General features: G+C 40.8%; 1 protein-coding gene across 2 annotated transcripts; it reads left to right on the top strand.

Moving 5' to 3' along the window:
• Positions 1-5,075: 5,075 nt before the first annotated feature.
• cacng7b (calcium channel, voltage-dependent, gamma subunit 7b) lies at positions 5,076-11,328 on the top strand. 2 transcript variants are annotated; one of them, XM_053326584.1, is made up of 6 exons: positions 5,076-5,271; positions 5,675-5,761; positions 6,895-7,035; positions 10,009-10,154; positions 10,876-11,104; positions 11,270-11,328. In XM_053326584.1, the coding sequence occupies exons 1-6, from the start codon at positions 5,076-5,078 to the stop codon at positions 11,326-11,328; spliced, it is 858 nt and encodes a 285-aa protein (XP_053182559.1). The 2 variants fall into 2 exon arrangements, with proteins under 2 accessions (XP_053182559.1, XP_053182558.1); XM_053326583.1 differs by having other exon boundaries at positions 10,876-11,328.
• Positions 11,329-15,553: the final 4,225 nt, after the last annotated feature.

Genomic DNA, 15,553 nt, shown 5'->3' with positions numbered 1-15,553 from the left:
GCTGTGCTATAAATCAGAACTTATATTATCAGGATGTATGACTTTTATGTTTAATTGAGTTTAATATTTATTCTATTAATGACCAAATTAACTTTTTAAAAGTGGCAGATGAGGGTGTTTTTTTCTGATATATGCATCCAACCTAACATATAGTAGTGAGTAGTATCAAATTGACAGTATCTGCCTCTGTGTAACCGAAGCCCCATCTCTCCCAGTCCATCACTCACTGTCACTATGACACAATATCATCGCTCTTCCTCACTGCTGTCTCTTCTTCCTTTATCTCCATCTCTCATTCTCAACCCCTGCCTCTCTCCTCTCCCTCTCTCCCTCTCTCCCTCTCTCTCTCTCTCTCTTTCTCTCTCTCTCTCTCTCCCTCTCGCTCATGCCCTCAGGTCAGAGTGTGCTGTAGACTATTGATATCGTTACTAAAAATATAGGATCCCTCCACCAGTCTTCTAAAAATAGACCAAGGGACATGGACCACAGGAGACAAAGGAGGAGGGGGCAAGAGGAAGAGGAGGAGAGGGATGACAAGAGAAAGAAAGAAATGAAGAGAGGGAGAGAGAGAAAGGTTAACAGCTGTCCAGAACTGTATTCTACTATAGGACAGTTTGTACTTAAGAGTAAATATTTATTAACTCCACATCTCTCTTTCTCTCTCTCTTTCTCAAGAATTCAAATCTTATCTAGTTGGCATGATCATAATTAAATACATTATAAGTATGATTATTAAAAATGTGAGAATAAAAGCCAGATATATAAGATAAAACATGAACTATACAATTACTGCACAAAAACAAAAGGTCAAATGATAAGAAAAGGATATAGAATGAGATATAGTAGTTTGACATCCTCTCTCTTTAACTCTCTCTCTCTCTCTCTCTCTCTCTCTCTCCCTCTCTCTCTCTCTCTCTCTCTCTCTCTCTCTCTCTCTCTCTCCAACACTTCTCCCTCCTGCTCCTATGTCTCTTTTGTAGCCAAAGTAGCTTGCTGAACCGATCCACCGCAGTGCCTGGGACAGATTGAGTGGAAGAGAGAGTGAGGGATTTACAGGATGGGTAAGGGGGCTTAAGGGAAAACACACAGAGAAGAGAGAGAGAGAGGGTGAGAGAGATAAAGAGAGAGAGAGAGGGAGGAAGACCAAAATCCACCAAGCCTCCCTGGTGTGAGGTTTCTTGGCTACTGACGTGTGCGCACGACTGTCGTGGCAGGGTGAGTATTTTATTCCCTTTAAATAACTACAGTTGTGCTTTTAAGGCAGTAACTGTGATGATAGCACCTTTTCAACCTGACTTATAGTCATTTGAGATGTATATGTATGATGACAGCATTCATAACCTCATGTCGTGCTAGCGTAAAGGAAAACGCTCATCTTCATCTCAGAGCGCGCAATAAAACCACAGTTACTTGAATGCCAAGTCGTTAGGCAGCTCTGAATTTCTTTTTTCTCCATTTCATCCCAATTTTCTGTCTGAGTCGCTCACATGTTCCCTGGTCTGTGTTTATCATCTCCAAACTCCGCGTGTGAGTGTGTGTGACAGCAGAGGGGTTTTTTCTAAACAATCCTATGCGCACATCCCTGCCTCATTCAGCCCTTCTACCAGCATACAGATTCCGCCTCGCAAACAGTTACTTTACAGGAAATACTGTGCAAAAATGTCTAACTAGTGTCCACTTGACTCGGTGAAAATGGTGCGAGTTTTATAGGAGTGGGCTGCGCAGCTGAAATGCTTTGAGATATCATAAGCAAACCCACCCATTGAGTCACGATATCTTCGTTTAGTCGTTATGAAGTCATTTATTTTCTACTGAGTGATTTCATCGTCCTCTCGGGCTGCATTTGCGATGCTGAACAGTCAAGGTTGGTTAGTTTAGCACAGGTGTAGGCGCATTCCCGTCGTGCGCGTCCATGTTGGGTACTCTTCTTTTCTTTTATAGTACTTCTCTTTTTTGGGCCAAGGTCTTTCCCTGTGTTCACCTATATCTGCTCCATATACTCCTGCTGCTCCTGCCTTTAACACTCTCTCCAAATACAGTTACTTACTCTGTTTCCTCCTATTTCTGCTGCCACTTCTGCTTGGATGTTTTCAGCAGCACCATCTCCATATCCTCTCCTCTTATCCATCACGCCCTCTTTCTCCTGGTGTCTCTCTTTCCTGTGGGGTTTAGACGTGGTGTCAGTCTGTAGATTGTGACAGATTAGAGAGAATTAAACCTTTTGTCCCCCGTGGCTCCTATCTAACCAATTCAATTGGCTCATTACTTTCTGGATGAGGGAGCTGAGAGGCCTGTCTCTGAGCTCTAAAATGGGATTGTTATCACAAATCTAACAGAGAAACTGAATTTTTTTCCCGCTCAATCTCAATCCCAAATCTGCCCTGGCTATTCCTCCAGAAGCTGCAACAACCCTTACGTGGATTTTTGGGATGACTTGAGTACAATATATGAATAACCTATCTTTGATCTATTATAAACCAGCAGAATGAGGTTTCATCTGTTGGATCTTATTGTGTTTTCTTCAGCTCGGCAGCAATTTGACTGAGTCTATGAGAGAGATGAGGGTGCTGTCCGTGGTGCTGAACAAGTCTAGAAGAGCCACTCAGGCACCACCACTCATTTCTGCAGTGTTGCAACTTGCAACTCCAATTGATTCACACTCATTCCTGACCACTTTGGCACATCATCCAACTGCTGGAAGGTGTGATAGTTCATTGCTGCCGCCTCACTCTCTGCTCACTGGATATCTTTACATCTCCTCCCTCTGTGGCTTCAGTCATATGTCATTTTAGTGAGTTGTTTTCGATTCACACTGGCCTTACCCCTCTCACCCCTTCACTAGTCCTCCAAGTGTCAGCAGCAGTGATGGCCACTTCTGGGTTTACCATACAGTTCACAACATCTGATTAAAGACAGGGCAGCACAAAAACTGCCCATGTCTCAGATTTGTAAATCTTAACTTTGTTTTATGATCGCTCTGGTTTTATATCTCCCATTTGCTCTCTTTGGAATTTTTTTGTAATGATTGGTCATATGTTCTTCCACATCTGTCTGGCCCATTAGTACTTCTCTCTGTGCTTCATCTCCTTCTTTCAGTCCATCATTTCTCTGAGGCTTTCTCTGATGTGTACCCTTTAGCACCAGCTAGCTCTGTTCTTACACATCATTCCTGTGCCTTGCTCACAAAGGAGACTCTATTCATCCTTACTGTCGCACAGAAATTGAAGTTACTTCTATAGTGGTCACGTCTCACACAATGGCTGTCCAGATAAGATGGGGCCAAGCTTAATCTTTAAGAGTTTATTCCCCACTGGAATTACTGTATCTATTATAACTCCACTCTTCAAAGACCTGAAGGTTTGTTAGACAAAGAGAGATGTGAAGAAGAATAAAGCAGGTCTTATGTCGTAATTTGGTATTTTCGCATTAATTTTCTGTTTTAAAAGCCTTCGAAAGTGCCTGATAAATAGTCAGTGTTAAATGAATTACTACCAGCCTAAAGATGATGTATCTTATTGAACATTTTTATGCAAATAGCCCACTTGTAAAGGCAGTGGCTTAGTGAAACCCTGCAGACAAGGTGCAGAAGTGTTACATGGAGAAAATGTGTGAATAAAGTGGCTTTGGATAATGATGGGCATGTCAGGACTAGAAACTAGAAAAAGATCAGTTACAGAGGGAAGGTTCGAACACACATGTTTTCAAAACCTTGAAGCAGCTGTGTTATGTCAGTGGAGGGACATGCCTGATTTCCCTTAGCCACTGTAAGAACATGACGGTGAAGCTTCAGTAGTTACGATCACTAAAACTGGACAACTGAGAAGTAAAAACTAATTTCCTGCTACAAAAAAGGGTTAGGGTCCGACTTGGTGTTAAAAAAACTCCCTTCAGCCTCTTGTCTACAATTCAGTCTGTAGACAGTGTGGTGTGTGTGTAATTATGTGGAAATTGTGACACTAGTAGTTTTGTGTGAATGAGTGTATCAGTGCAGAGCAGGTGTTACACAGCCGCAATCTTCCAGACATAATGCGCTGTGTGTCGTATTTCATCTGAAGTGACTTTAGTGTACTTTAAGTTCTTGAGTGGCTTGCACTGTCTGTAAGATACAATGTGAAATTCAAAGCATGCATGCACCAATGAAAAATGTACAGCCACTGAGAGATACTACCAAGTCACAATGGGCAAAAACTCTTCATGAAAGAATTAAAGGTCCTACAGTTAGAATACCAGTGCCTAATTAAATGACCACCATGTGTATACATCTGGAGAATAAGCAAAAGTAATAAAACAAATAGTAGTTTTTGTGAGTGAAATATCTGTAAATGAACATCATGAAAGGGAGAAGAAACAACTAGAAACATCTGACAATAATCAAAGCAAGTGAAACTAATTTCTCACAATGGAAGATATGAGCTAAAAATGACAGTAATGATCCTCCCAGTGCAACACATAATGTACCGTAAGGCTCAACTCAGTGAGGGTGATTACAGTTAACATGCTCTGTGTGTCCCCTATGCATTCACTCTCCATTACTACTCAAGCTGTTGATACTGAATAGTGGTCCAAATTAAGCAAAGACTACACATTCATGCCCACACAAACGTGCACGTGCAGGAGGACTCACAAATGCATACAGACAGCATGCTGAAAGGATTTGCAGTGAAGTCTTTCCCAGTCAACTGGAACTAAGGCACAGAAAGACTGTGTGTGAGTCACACAGGACCTCTCCCCCTGTCCTGATCTCTGTGTGTTATTATCTATCTCTCAGTTTTTTTAAGTCCTTGCCTAACTTCACTGGTTTACTGTGAAGTCATCATCTGTTGCGCTGACCTTTAACAGGATTGGTTGTGAGCAGATGTGTCACTAACCCATCTTGAGCGATAACAAGGCAAGACAGGAAGGTAGCCCGCAGCTGTTTGCACGTGTGCGGCTCTGTATGTCGGTCTCAGTGTTTCCCGATCCCTAATGACCTCCCCTCCATGACCCTTCCAAATTTACCTACATTTTTGTCTCAGTTTTGATATGCAATGCCTCTTCTGCTCCAACACCCTTCCCCACCTTGCTCTGCCCTCCAGATGAGTTCGTGCAGCAGCCGTGCGTTGACCATCCTGTCTACAGTGTTTGGGGCCTGCGGTCTATTGCTGGTGGGGGTCGCCGTGTCCACAGACTACTGGCTGATCATGGTGGAGGGCATCATCTTACAGCAGAACCAGAGCATGGAGGTGAAGATGGCCCTGCATTCAGGCCTCTGGAGAGTTTGCTTCGTGGCTGGTAGGAAGATACTCAACTGTACAAGAACATGTTTTTACAAGCTAAAGGATGACTTCAGAAGATGCACACATATGGAAACACACACACACACACACACACACACACACATCCAAACAGTGTCGAGATGTGTCTGTGCATATGTACACATTATCAGTGACAAACACACAGAAAGAGAGAGAGCACACCGGCAGAGTGAGAGATCACAAAGGGGAGAAAAGAGAGATAGCAAGCGTGTAGCCTCCAGAATCATAGCTGTCACAAAACATGAACATTACCTGTGAGTGGGACCGCAGAGGCCCACATGATTTTTTTTTTTTTGGTTGTGTTTGTTTCTTCATGCATCACTGACTTTGATCCTAAAAGCAAACTCTCAACATTTTCCATTTCATGCATTTCCTCTCAGGTTCAGAAAACGGGAGATGTGTTGCGTCGGAGTATTTCACCGAACCCGATATAGAGATCACCACTGAAAACACTGCAAACATCCTCAGTGAGTAAAACATGTAACAGCCCAGTGACATTACGCATTATCTGTGAAAGTCTGCAGTAATGCAAAGTCCCCCTGCTGATTGATTGTGGGTACTGAAGTCTGAACACAATATTAGAGCTGCAAAGATTAGTTGATTAATTAATCAACAGAAAATTCATTTGCAGCTATGTGGATAACTGAAAATGATCATTTTTAAGGAAAAAATAGCAAAAATTCTCAAATTTTCAGTTGTATACCACTGTAAACTTAATAAACTGAATGTCTTTTGAATTTGGACTATTATACTGTTGGTCTATAAAGCAAGACATTCAAAGACATCCCTTTGGATTCTGGGCACTGTGATGGATGGATATTCATGGACATCATTTTCTGATGTTTTATAGATTAATTGAGAAAATAATCAACAGATTAATCAAAATAAGAAAATAATTGTTAGTTGCAGCCCCATATAATATCATTTGTTGTCCAACAGTAACCAGATGAACAACATTAAAGTGATTTGGAAAAGCTGATTCATCCTTAAAAACACATATTTTGAATTTATTTGCCTGTTTCAATAAATGTTAAATCAAAATTTAAAAAGCATTTTTTAAATTCCAGAAATTCCTTTACTAATGGAGATTTATGTTTGTATAAAAGATTTAATTCCAAAACATCAATTTTGGAAAACTTTTTCTACATAACATTTCCCAATCAGTATTTAAAAATGAGATTATATGGAAAAAAGAGAAATAATTTTTTGTATTTATCATAAGTTCATAATGAATCATTTGCAGTCAACCGTAGCCAAACAGATGTTTCACCAACAAACAATGTGTCTTTAATCTAGCAGGTGTTCAACTGTTTCATTGTACCCTCCCGGTAACTTTTTACATTGTGACTCTTTTAGCTTCAAAGCTACACACTTAAATAAACAAATCCATAAGTAAATCCTGTTAAGATTTGGTCATACAAAAACACATTATTATAAGAAACAAAAACTGTTTCCCATCTCTCTGTTATAGTGACAGAAGTAGCACTACCTGGAATACTTAATATTACACATTTAATAGTCTTAATACCCAGAACCATTAACATTCACCTGTCCCACATCCCATCAGCTTTGTTTAACACTATGACCTCTCCTCCTGCAGAGATGGTGCGTACAGCCACGCCCTTCCCGATGGTGTCACTGCTCTTCGTCTTTACGGCCTTCGTCATCAGTAACATCGGACACATCCGGCCCCAGCGCACCATCCTGGCCTTTGTCTCCGGCATCTTCTTTATCCTCTCAGGTGGGGCCGCATTACTCATGTCCCGCTGTCACTATTCCCTCCACTCTGTGATTGATTACCGCAGCCTGGTGTGTCCTGTGTCACACGTGGAGACACTGCATCACTGCTCTATTTTTAGTGTATGATGCAGGCAGGTGTGTAAGCTGTCATCAGAAAAGGTGACTAGATTAGTTTTCAAGACCCCCGCAGGGTGAGCTCCTTTGTCATTTTGACTTTATATTACTTTACTTAGTTCATTGTTGGGATCAGACTTTCCCTCTCTTTTCTGAAATATCATGACAAAAACATTAAGTTGTGACGATGACAAGAGACTATGAAAAACTGTGGATATACAGTACATGCCTAGCCTGGTCATGAGCTGGTCAGTATATCATCATTATATTGATATTGTGATATGAGACTGGGTATTGTCTTAGAGTTTGGATATCTTAAATGTGATATGTCGTAAGTGTTGGCTTTTCCTGTTTTAAAGGTTGCATTGAAATAATGTGCATTTCTAAACTTATAAAATGGTTATAGCTGTTCAAAAATCATTAAAAATCTCATGGGGAAAGCACCAATAGCCATCCCCACAATATTTGATATTGAGGTATTTCATCAATAATGTGATTTGATTTTGTCCATATCACCAAGTCCTTCCACAGTATCATTCTCAGATTATTTCTAACAATTTGTCTGCATTAGTGTAGTTAAGCTCATTGAACAGCAGGTGGCTGTAATGTTCCCATTTCTGGTACTCTGTGCATGAAGACTGTCAGGTGCCAAATTGGAGCTCATTTTCTCTGAGGGCTGTTTCACTTGACATATTTGAGAAGGAAGCAGCACTGCAGTGCTCAGAGGAGCATCAAACAACAGTCTGCCACAGCATCCCAGGCTTGCTATGGCGAGGACTCACTGACAAAGGCAGTAGCAGAATATTAGGTGTTATGTAAGTGGGGTTATGTAATGTTTATAGCCTGTGCTGGAAGTGTCACAGTGTTTTACTTTATGAGGTATTTTGATAAAAGGGTGATAATAGAGGGCAAGTGTATCAAATTGCTTTCCAGGGTTTAGATACTTTACTGCACTAAGCCTCCCTCTTCCTCCTGCCTTCTCTGCTTACTCCCCCTCCTCCTCCTCTCCTTCCTTCCTCCCCTCTTGTCCATCCAGCCTCTCAGTTTTCTTCGTTGCTTCCATTTCTAACCCTCTCTCAGTCCCGTGCTTCTTTCTCATTTCCTACTCATGCTTTCATTAAGAGTGTATTCTTGCACAGTCACTGAGGCTGTGGTGTGTGTGGACTACAGAGTGATATTATTCTGCTAGCATCACTGACAAGATGGTCTTGTAAATATTGTAGTTTGGGTCGGCAGGCTTGGTGCAGTGACACCATGTTCTAGTTAATATTACAGAATTCAGCGCAGGGAAGAAAAAGACTGCATGTAACCACAGCTGTTCAAGCTTGGTTAGAGGCTGATGTTGTTCTCTTTTCCTCTTTCTATGACTTTTGTTTCTCATATACACACATACACAGCACACAAATATTGTGTATGCATGCTTGCAGACACACATGCATGCACAACACACTTTCTTGTCCTTTACTTCATATATGTATGTATGCCCGTGTGTTCCCTTCTTTTCTGGTGTTACTTATTTAGATAAAGATGTATACTGTCATTGCAGGATTGACAGCAGCATGGTTTCTGCATTTTCCCTGGTTTTTAATTTTAAATCGACAACACAACCTCTTAAACCAGCCATTTATGTAAAGGGCAGAACAGCTTGACAGCTCTGTGGTGCATTTGAATATTGCAGTGAAAGCTAAAAATATTCCTATTCGCTGCTTACAGCATGCAGCTTTCTTCGAATATTGATTCTTCGATGTTGCCATATGCCATATGTTGTACCTCATGCATTTAACATTTTCTAAGACAGGAAAGAGAGAGCATGGGAATGTTCCTTGAAGTGGGGTATTAATGTTGTATGTGATGTTTTCTAGGTCTTTCAGTTTTGAAAGCCAAGTCTGGTTTACCATACAATGATTATACTGAGTGATTATACTGAGGGCTGACTTTAACACACCATTGTTTTTGTACACTAAACTGCATTTTCAGACAATATTAAAATAGGACTGCAACTAATGATTATTCTAGTGTAGTCTAGTATGTAAAATAGCAAATACAGCCCACCACTCGTTCATATATTCCAGGTGATTGTTTGCTGAGTCCAACCAATTGTCATAAACCTGAAGTTAATCAATTTACTATCACATAGGATAAAGAATAGCAAATCCTCACCATGATGAAGCTGGAACTGTGGAAAGTGTGGCATTTTTGGCATACGATCAATTGATTTATCGACTAATTATTTCAGCTTAATTACAATATGACAATTAAAATTTTATTTAAATTAACTGCTTGGCTCTTGGGATGAATAAAAGAGTGAAGATAGTCCTACTTTAGTTTGAATTAATGTGTGTAGGGGAGGAAGGAAGCTTAGGGGCTTGAAAGTGCCCAACATGAGAAAAAAAATACGCCAAAAATATGAATCAGAAGGTCATCCATTTCTCTTCCATGTCCAAAAAAACATATCTTTTCTAAAACAAGGCTACTGTGAAATAACACTACTTCTACTTTTTTTTCCTCCATGAATCATCAGTTTTGTTTTGCTTCTGGTAAAAATGAAGCATAATGTTTCTTGACATCACTCATCTTTATTTATCCTATAATCATTCTTAATGAATCTTCCTGTCTCTCATCATGATTCACACAGACTCTCTCTCTCTTTCTTTGGTCTCTCTTCATTTTGGAAGCTAATTGGTTGTTATGGTCACTTTACATCCCATCTTTCTATCGCTCTTGGTCTTGTTTCTTAAACCCTCACCACATTGGTGCAGCTGTCTGGATTGTTATATAATGACCTCCTTGCTCTCTCTTGTCCGTGCATCTGACTCTCTTTATCTCTCTGACTCTGTCATTGTTAATGTGCTGTGTGCAGGCCTCAGTCTGGTGGTCGGCCTGGTGCTCTACATCTCCAGTATTAATGATGAGGTGATGAACCGGCCCAGAGAGCCCGAACAGTTCTTCAACTACTACTATGGCTGGTCCTTCGCCTTCGCTGCCTCTTCCTTCTTGCTCAAAGAGGTCAGTCCGGACACTGTGTGTAACTGAGCGATAAAAGAAAAGTCTGTTTGCATACATACGCTACACGCACTGAATATATATTGCAATTTTTTTATGTTCCGAGTGCTGTTTCCTGAATGTGCAAGCAGGCAGGACAATTAGTATTCTGGTGACAACGTGTAGTATCAATGGTTATGCGCAGGACTGCAGGGCTTGCGTGTGTGAGTTCATCTGTGCATCCATGCATGGTGCAGTTTCATGTGACTCTTCTGCTCATCTCCCGACCTCCCGTTCCTCCTTCTCCCCTCCCCCTTCTCCTTCTGCTTCTTTCCCATCATCAGCAGCACTGCTCTTAATGTGGTGCAGTGGACAGTTCAGTGTGGACTCACCTCCTCTTCCTCCTCCCCTCTTTTCTCACCATCCTCTTTTTGATTTTCTTTCCCTTTCAATCTTCGTTGTAACAGTTTACAATGACATAAAGCACACAATACATCCTCATCTTTATCAATCCTCATCAAAAGCACAAACCGAGAGTACTTGTACCTTTAACTTTAACTTGTTCCTTTTTGCACTTCTTCCTATCAGTCACTTTTAATCTAATTTCCCCGGCCATCACTTGCTACTATTCCTTTGAAGTTTCATTTTTTTCACATGACTCAATTTATTTATGTAACTAAATCCCCCTCTCCCTGTGGCATCTTATCTCCCCATCTTCTTCTCCTCTTCTCACTCACTGTCTCAGGGGGCCGGAGTGATGTCAGTCTATCTTTTTATGAAGCGCTACGCGGAGGAAGAAATGTATCGCCCCCACCCTGCACTCTACCGCCCCCGCCTGTCAGAAAGCAGCGACTACAGTGGCCAGTATCTCCACCCTGAGTCCTCCTGGCCCCCGCCAAAGCGAGGGCGCAGCACCTCCGAGGCCTCCAGCGACATCTCCATCCAGCTCAATCAAACGCCCCCGGCGCCATCCAAAAGCAACCTTCAGTCATGCCAGGGCAGCCCGCCCTCTGGTTCTTCTTCTGCAGGGAGCTACCAAATGCCGCCACAGTCTGCTGGATACCCTTCCACGCATACCCTGCCCAGGTCGCACTCCTCACATCCCCAAGGCCAGGCCCTTCCTATGGCTATGCCTCCATCACCTGTGCCACCCCCTCACTATCACACACACATGCACATGAGCGCCTCCCCCTGTTAGAGAGAGTGCTGGGGAGGGAAGGAGAGACAGTGACTCCCCATCATCACAAATGCTGTACATTTAGGTGTGGATGAGAGCAAATACTGAGCTTGGATCAAAGGCTGATGTGGAGCACTGATCATATGACATGTAGTTGAGGGAGACGTGACCAAATAAATGTAGCTTTGGAACAGTATAAATAAAGACAAAGGAGGCTGAAAAAAACATTTTACAGGAACTGTGATGACAGCGAGAAATAGAAATAAGAGAAGACGAAAAAGAAAATAAGAAATTCAGGTATTTCACATTGGCAGGAGGGGGAAAAAAGAGTTTCCTAGAAAGACTTTAGAGGTTAGGTGAGTGACAGGGGAGATGTAGGAGAGGGAGAGTGAAGCAGGGAGAGAGCGAGGGGCTGCAGTATAATACGAAGATACTGCAGCGCTGCGGGAAATTTGTGTGCACTTGGAAATGTACAATGCAAAACACAGATCACAAAGACTGAAGACGCACATAGTTTTATAGATACATAATTCATACCAATACCTGGACAATGTATCTTTTTATGAAACGATAATGTGGTTAAATATAATCTTGTCTGAATTTCTTACATCATCAATCCAGATTCAAAATAGTATTAATAATAATATTTATTAAAAAACATATTAGTTAACAATAGATTAATTCTGAAATGAGAACAATGTACGTGACTGTTGTTTGTAAAAAAGAAAAAACAGACGCAGTTGGATGATGTTCTGAAATATCACGAAGAGAAATCAACTTTATGTTTTACATATTTGTTTAAGATACAAATTTCTAACTTCTTGTAGATAAAATGCCACATGAGGACTTCTCTATAGCTGTTGTAAATTATGAATGAAGCTTTGGCACAATCTGACCAAGTCACATCAAGAAAAGGTCTGACTCATTCTTGCTTGTGGATGAAGACTCTGAAACTGGCGCACCACAACCAACAACATACCCTCTGGAAGGAGTGCATGCTGGTTTGAAGGAGGAACCATCCGGATACTGATACGGGGTTATGATGCCCTCTACTGGACACTTTCTGCACTGACCTGGACCCACTTGGGGCCCACTTCACTACTTTTTCATGCACACTTCCTTCATCACTGACCTGCACTGTGTGTCAGTTGATGTTGCAGCACAGATGAGTTGGACTTGAGGACGGTCAGAATGCTGAACACAATTTAAAAAATGATCAAGATATATGCTTTAAAGACAAGTTAGAATCATTTGTAAAGCATATTAGCTTTTTATATATCTGGATGAAAGTATTAGTTACATTTGCTTACTTGAAGAACAATACTTCTGTCTGTGACATGCAGGTCCTCTGTCTTTGATATTACATACACACAATAGACATCACAGTTTTATTCAAACATATTCGGCAGCCGTTTGCAATACTGCATCATCGCTATGTGTTTCTAGTGTATCTGAGCATTTTTGCATTGAAAATGCTACATGTTCAGGGCTAAAACTAATGCTTTTTTCAATTAATCCTTTTTCTTTAAGTCAGAAAATAGCAAAACATGTGACATTCACATTCAAATTTCCATATTTGAAAAGAAAAGCATTAAATCTTCACTTTTGTGAAGTTGTAAGCCAATAAAACATCTAACTGATTATCAATAGTTGCTGATTAATTTTCTCTTGATTGAATCGCATGTTGCTGCAGGTATTGGAGGTTCTGCCTATAAATGTTCTTAACATCTCGTTGGGTCAGTTTTTCCTTCAGTGTGTATTATATAACAATGTAAGATGTTTTATCCTGTTTTATCTTTGACATTGTGTAAATGCAAACACAAATATAGAAAATACAGTTACACTGGGTTTCAGCGTTTGTAGTACGTTAAGAACATTTTCTGAAGCTCCCGAAGCGTATTGCTCTGATCAAGTTGCTCTTAAACACTTCACAATATCTCAAAGATGCAGAACAGTAAACAGAAGTTTTAACCCTTCTCAAGGACCTGCACATCAAAAACAGAAGTATTTTAATTTAGAGCAGTTACTTTTAAGGCACATCATGCATATGGATATGTCGTTATGACATGTCTCTGTAATGAGTCATTGTATATGGCTGGTTTTCATTATCACTGTGATGCTGGAGAGAGGGAAACACACTGATGTCCTACAGGAGATGTGTGGGATGGAAATAAAGACTTACAGTACAGGGGAGCGTATAAAGAGATCATTGAGTAATCACCATATTTTCGCCTTTCTTCAGGTTTTTGTTGGGGTTTTTTTGTGAAGCATAAATGCGTTTTTTCAAATGTTGCCCTGATTTTTAATCATACAGTGGCACACATTTACATTAAAAAGCAGAAGCCCTGTGTAACTGCAGCCTTCCACTGTTAATCCTGCTTTTACAGTTCGGGGGTTAAGTGCCTTGCTCAAGGACACCTCTGTAGTAGCTGTTGAAAAAGATCAATGTATTTACTTCTTTCTAGATTGTGGCTAAACCTTTTGGTCAAGTCCACCTCTTTAACCTTTAATGTACTGCCAACCTGATCATGACCTTTGTGACAGCAGGATGTATTATTTCTGTTTCTTCCTTTACATGATCCATCTCCCATTTTAATTTGTGAAGCCAGTCAATAATCATCCAGTGCCTCTTAAACTGTGGCAGTGCTTTCCTTTTTTCGTCTCTGTACCTCTTTGTTTTCCCTCTCTACCCCCAGCCTTTTTCTTTGCCTCTACATGATTACATAAAAGGGAGTAGCTGTGCTTGCTTCTGCATAAAGCCTGGTCTTTTTGCACATGACCATCTTTGCAAAGAAAAAAAAAAGGGTAAAACAAATGCTTTTTGATGCTTCTATGGAACTGATGCTGTATAATCCTGAGTTATATAATTGAATAGCAATTGTGATAAGATCACTGTTTTTGAAAGTGTTGACATCTGTCAGTCACTTTCCTCTGATAAACATAAATAAAACTTTGAACATGGCTTCATTTCACCCTGTGTCCCCTCTGATTATCTGCTTCTGAATCTCTAACTGTTGTACTTTAGTGGTATGTGTTTTTAGATATGATGAATATTATCTAGATAGAGTCCAGCCAGCACTGAAATTAATATGATATAAAGAGTGCTGCTCTGTCTGATCTCTTTGATGGTGGGAACTATAGTAAGTGAACGCATACTGCACTGCAGTGAACCACTGGGTGTTAACCAGGCTCCCTCCTCAGTCACGGCAAGCCACCACAGCCTCAGGGCAACAATTGATTAGAGTGTTATGTGTGTGTATCCGCTTGTGCGTGCCTGCTTTTGTTGGAATATGTGTTTGCATATTCGTGAAGGTTAGTGAAAGTTCTTCATAACCAGCCTGCGACTAAAGCACTGCCGTAAAATGTTAGAATAAATCAGCATTTCAAGCGTCTTCGGGAAAAGTGAAGTGAAAATTCCTTCAAATTAACCCTTTCCCTACAACAGTGATGTCTGAGTTAAATAACTCTCTTAAAGTTTTACACAGTAGAAAAAAGTAGCCTACCAGTTTTTGGTCAAGGTCACAAAGAGAGTACAGTAAGGGAGGGAGCTGTGTATGTCAACTAATAATACAAAAAGAGCAACAGTGTGTGGTTCCTGACTAACAAGGACAAAACTAAAATAGAATACATTAAACAGACTCACAATCAATCAAAAAATTATCTGAAGTTCAATCCAGAAATAAATGAGAATATGAATGCAACTACAATTTGTGCGTGTGTCAGTAGGAGAGAGAGGGAGAGAGGGAGAGAGAGAGAGGGGTGTTACATTAGGAAGTCAACATCAAACATCCACCAGTCAATAAAACTAAAAAGCGCGAGCACTCTGCTGTCTGACTTCCAGGAACGAGACTTTTCTGTGCAAGAGTCTCTCCTGATGAATGAAGCCTTACTGCCAGTGTAAACAATTGAGATTAAATTGTGACTTGTGGTTGTTGTGCAGCCACTTTTTTCTGTAATAATGTACTTGTCACTGTGTGTGTGTGTGTACGCGCGCGCAGGTCTGTGTGTGTGTGTATTTGCTTCTGTCTCCTTCTTTTGTTTGTCTATATATATGTATGTGTGTGTGTGTGGGTTGAGTGGATCTCTCTTTTCACCATCACCATTACTGCATGAAAGACCTGTCACTCTGTATTAGCCCTCTCTCTCTCCCTTTTCTGTGTATGTGTTTGTGTGTGTGTGTGTGTGTGTGTGAGAGAGAGAGAGAGAGAGAGAGAGAGAGCGAGAGAGAGAGAGAGAGAGAGAGAGG

This window comes from Scomber japonicus, chromosome 10 (assembly GCF_027409825.1).
Source record: "Scomber japonicus isolate fScoJap1 chromosome 10, fScoJap1.pri, whole genome shotgun sequence".
NCBI classification, from domain to species: domain Eukaryota; kingdom Metazoa; phylum Chordata; class Actinopteri; order Scombriformes; family Scombridae; genus Scomber; species Scomber japonicus.
Note: the sequence above shows the minus strand (reverse complement) of the source record. Positions and strands in the feature narration are given on the sequence as shown.

Excerpts from the sequence above, each read along its gene's own strand:
- cacng7b (XM_053326583.1), top strand. The coding sequence starts at position 5,076 with ATGAGTTCGTGCAGCAGCCGTGCGTTGACCATCCTGTCTACAGTGTTT. Across the intron at positions 5,272-5,674 it reads GAGAGTTTGCTTCGTGGCTG|GTTCAGAAAACGGGAGATGT; the intron begins GTAGGAAGATAC and ends ATTTCCTCTCAG. Across the intron at positions 10,155-10,875 it reads CTTCCTTCTTGCTCAAAGAG|GGGGCCGGAGTGATGTCAGT; the intron begins GTCAGTCCGGAC and ends TCACTGTCTCAG.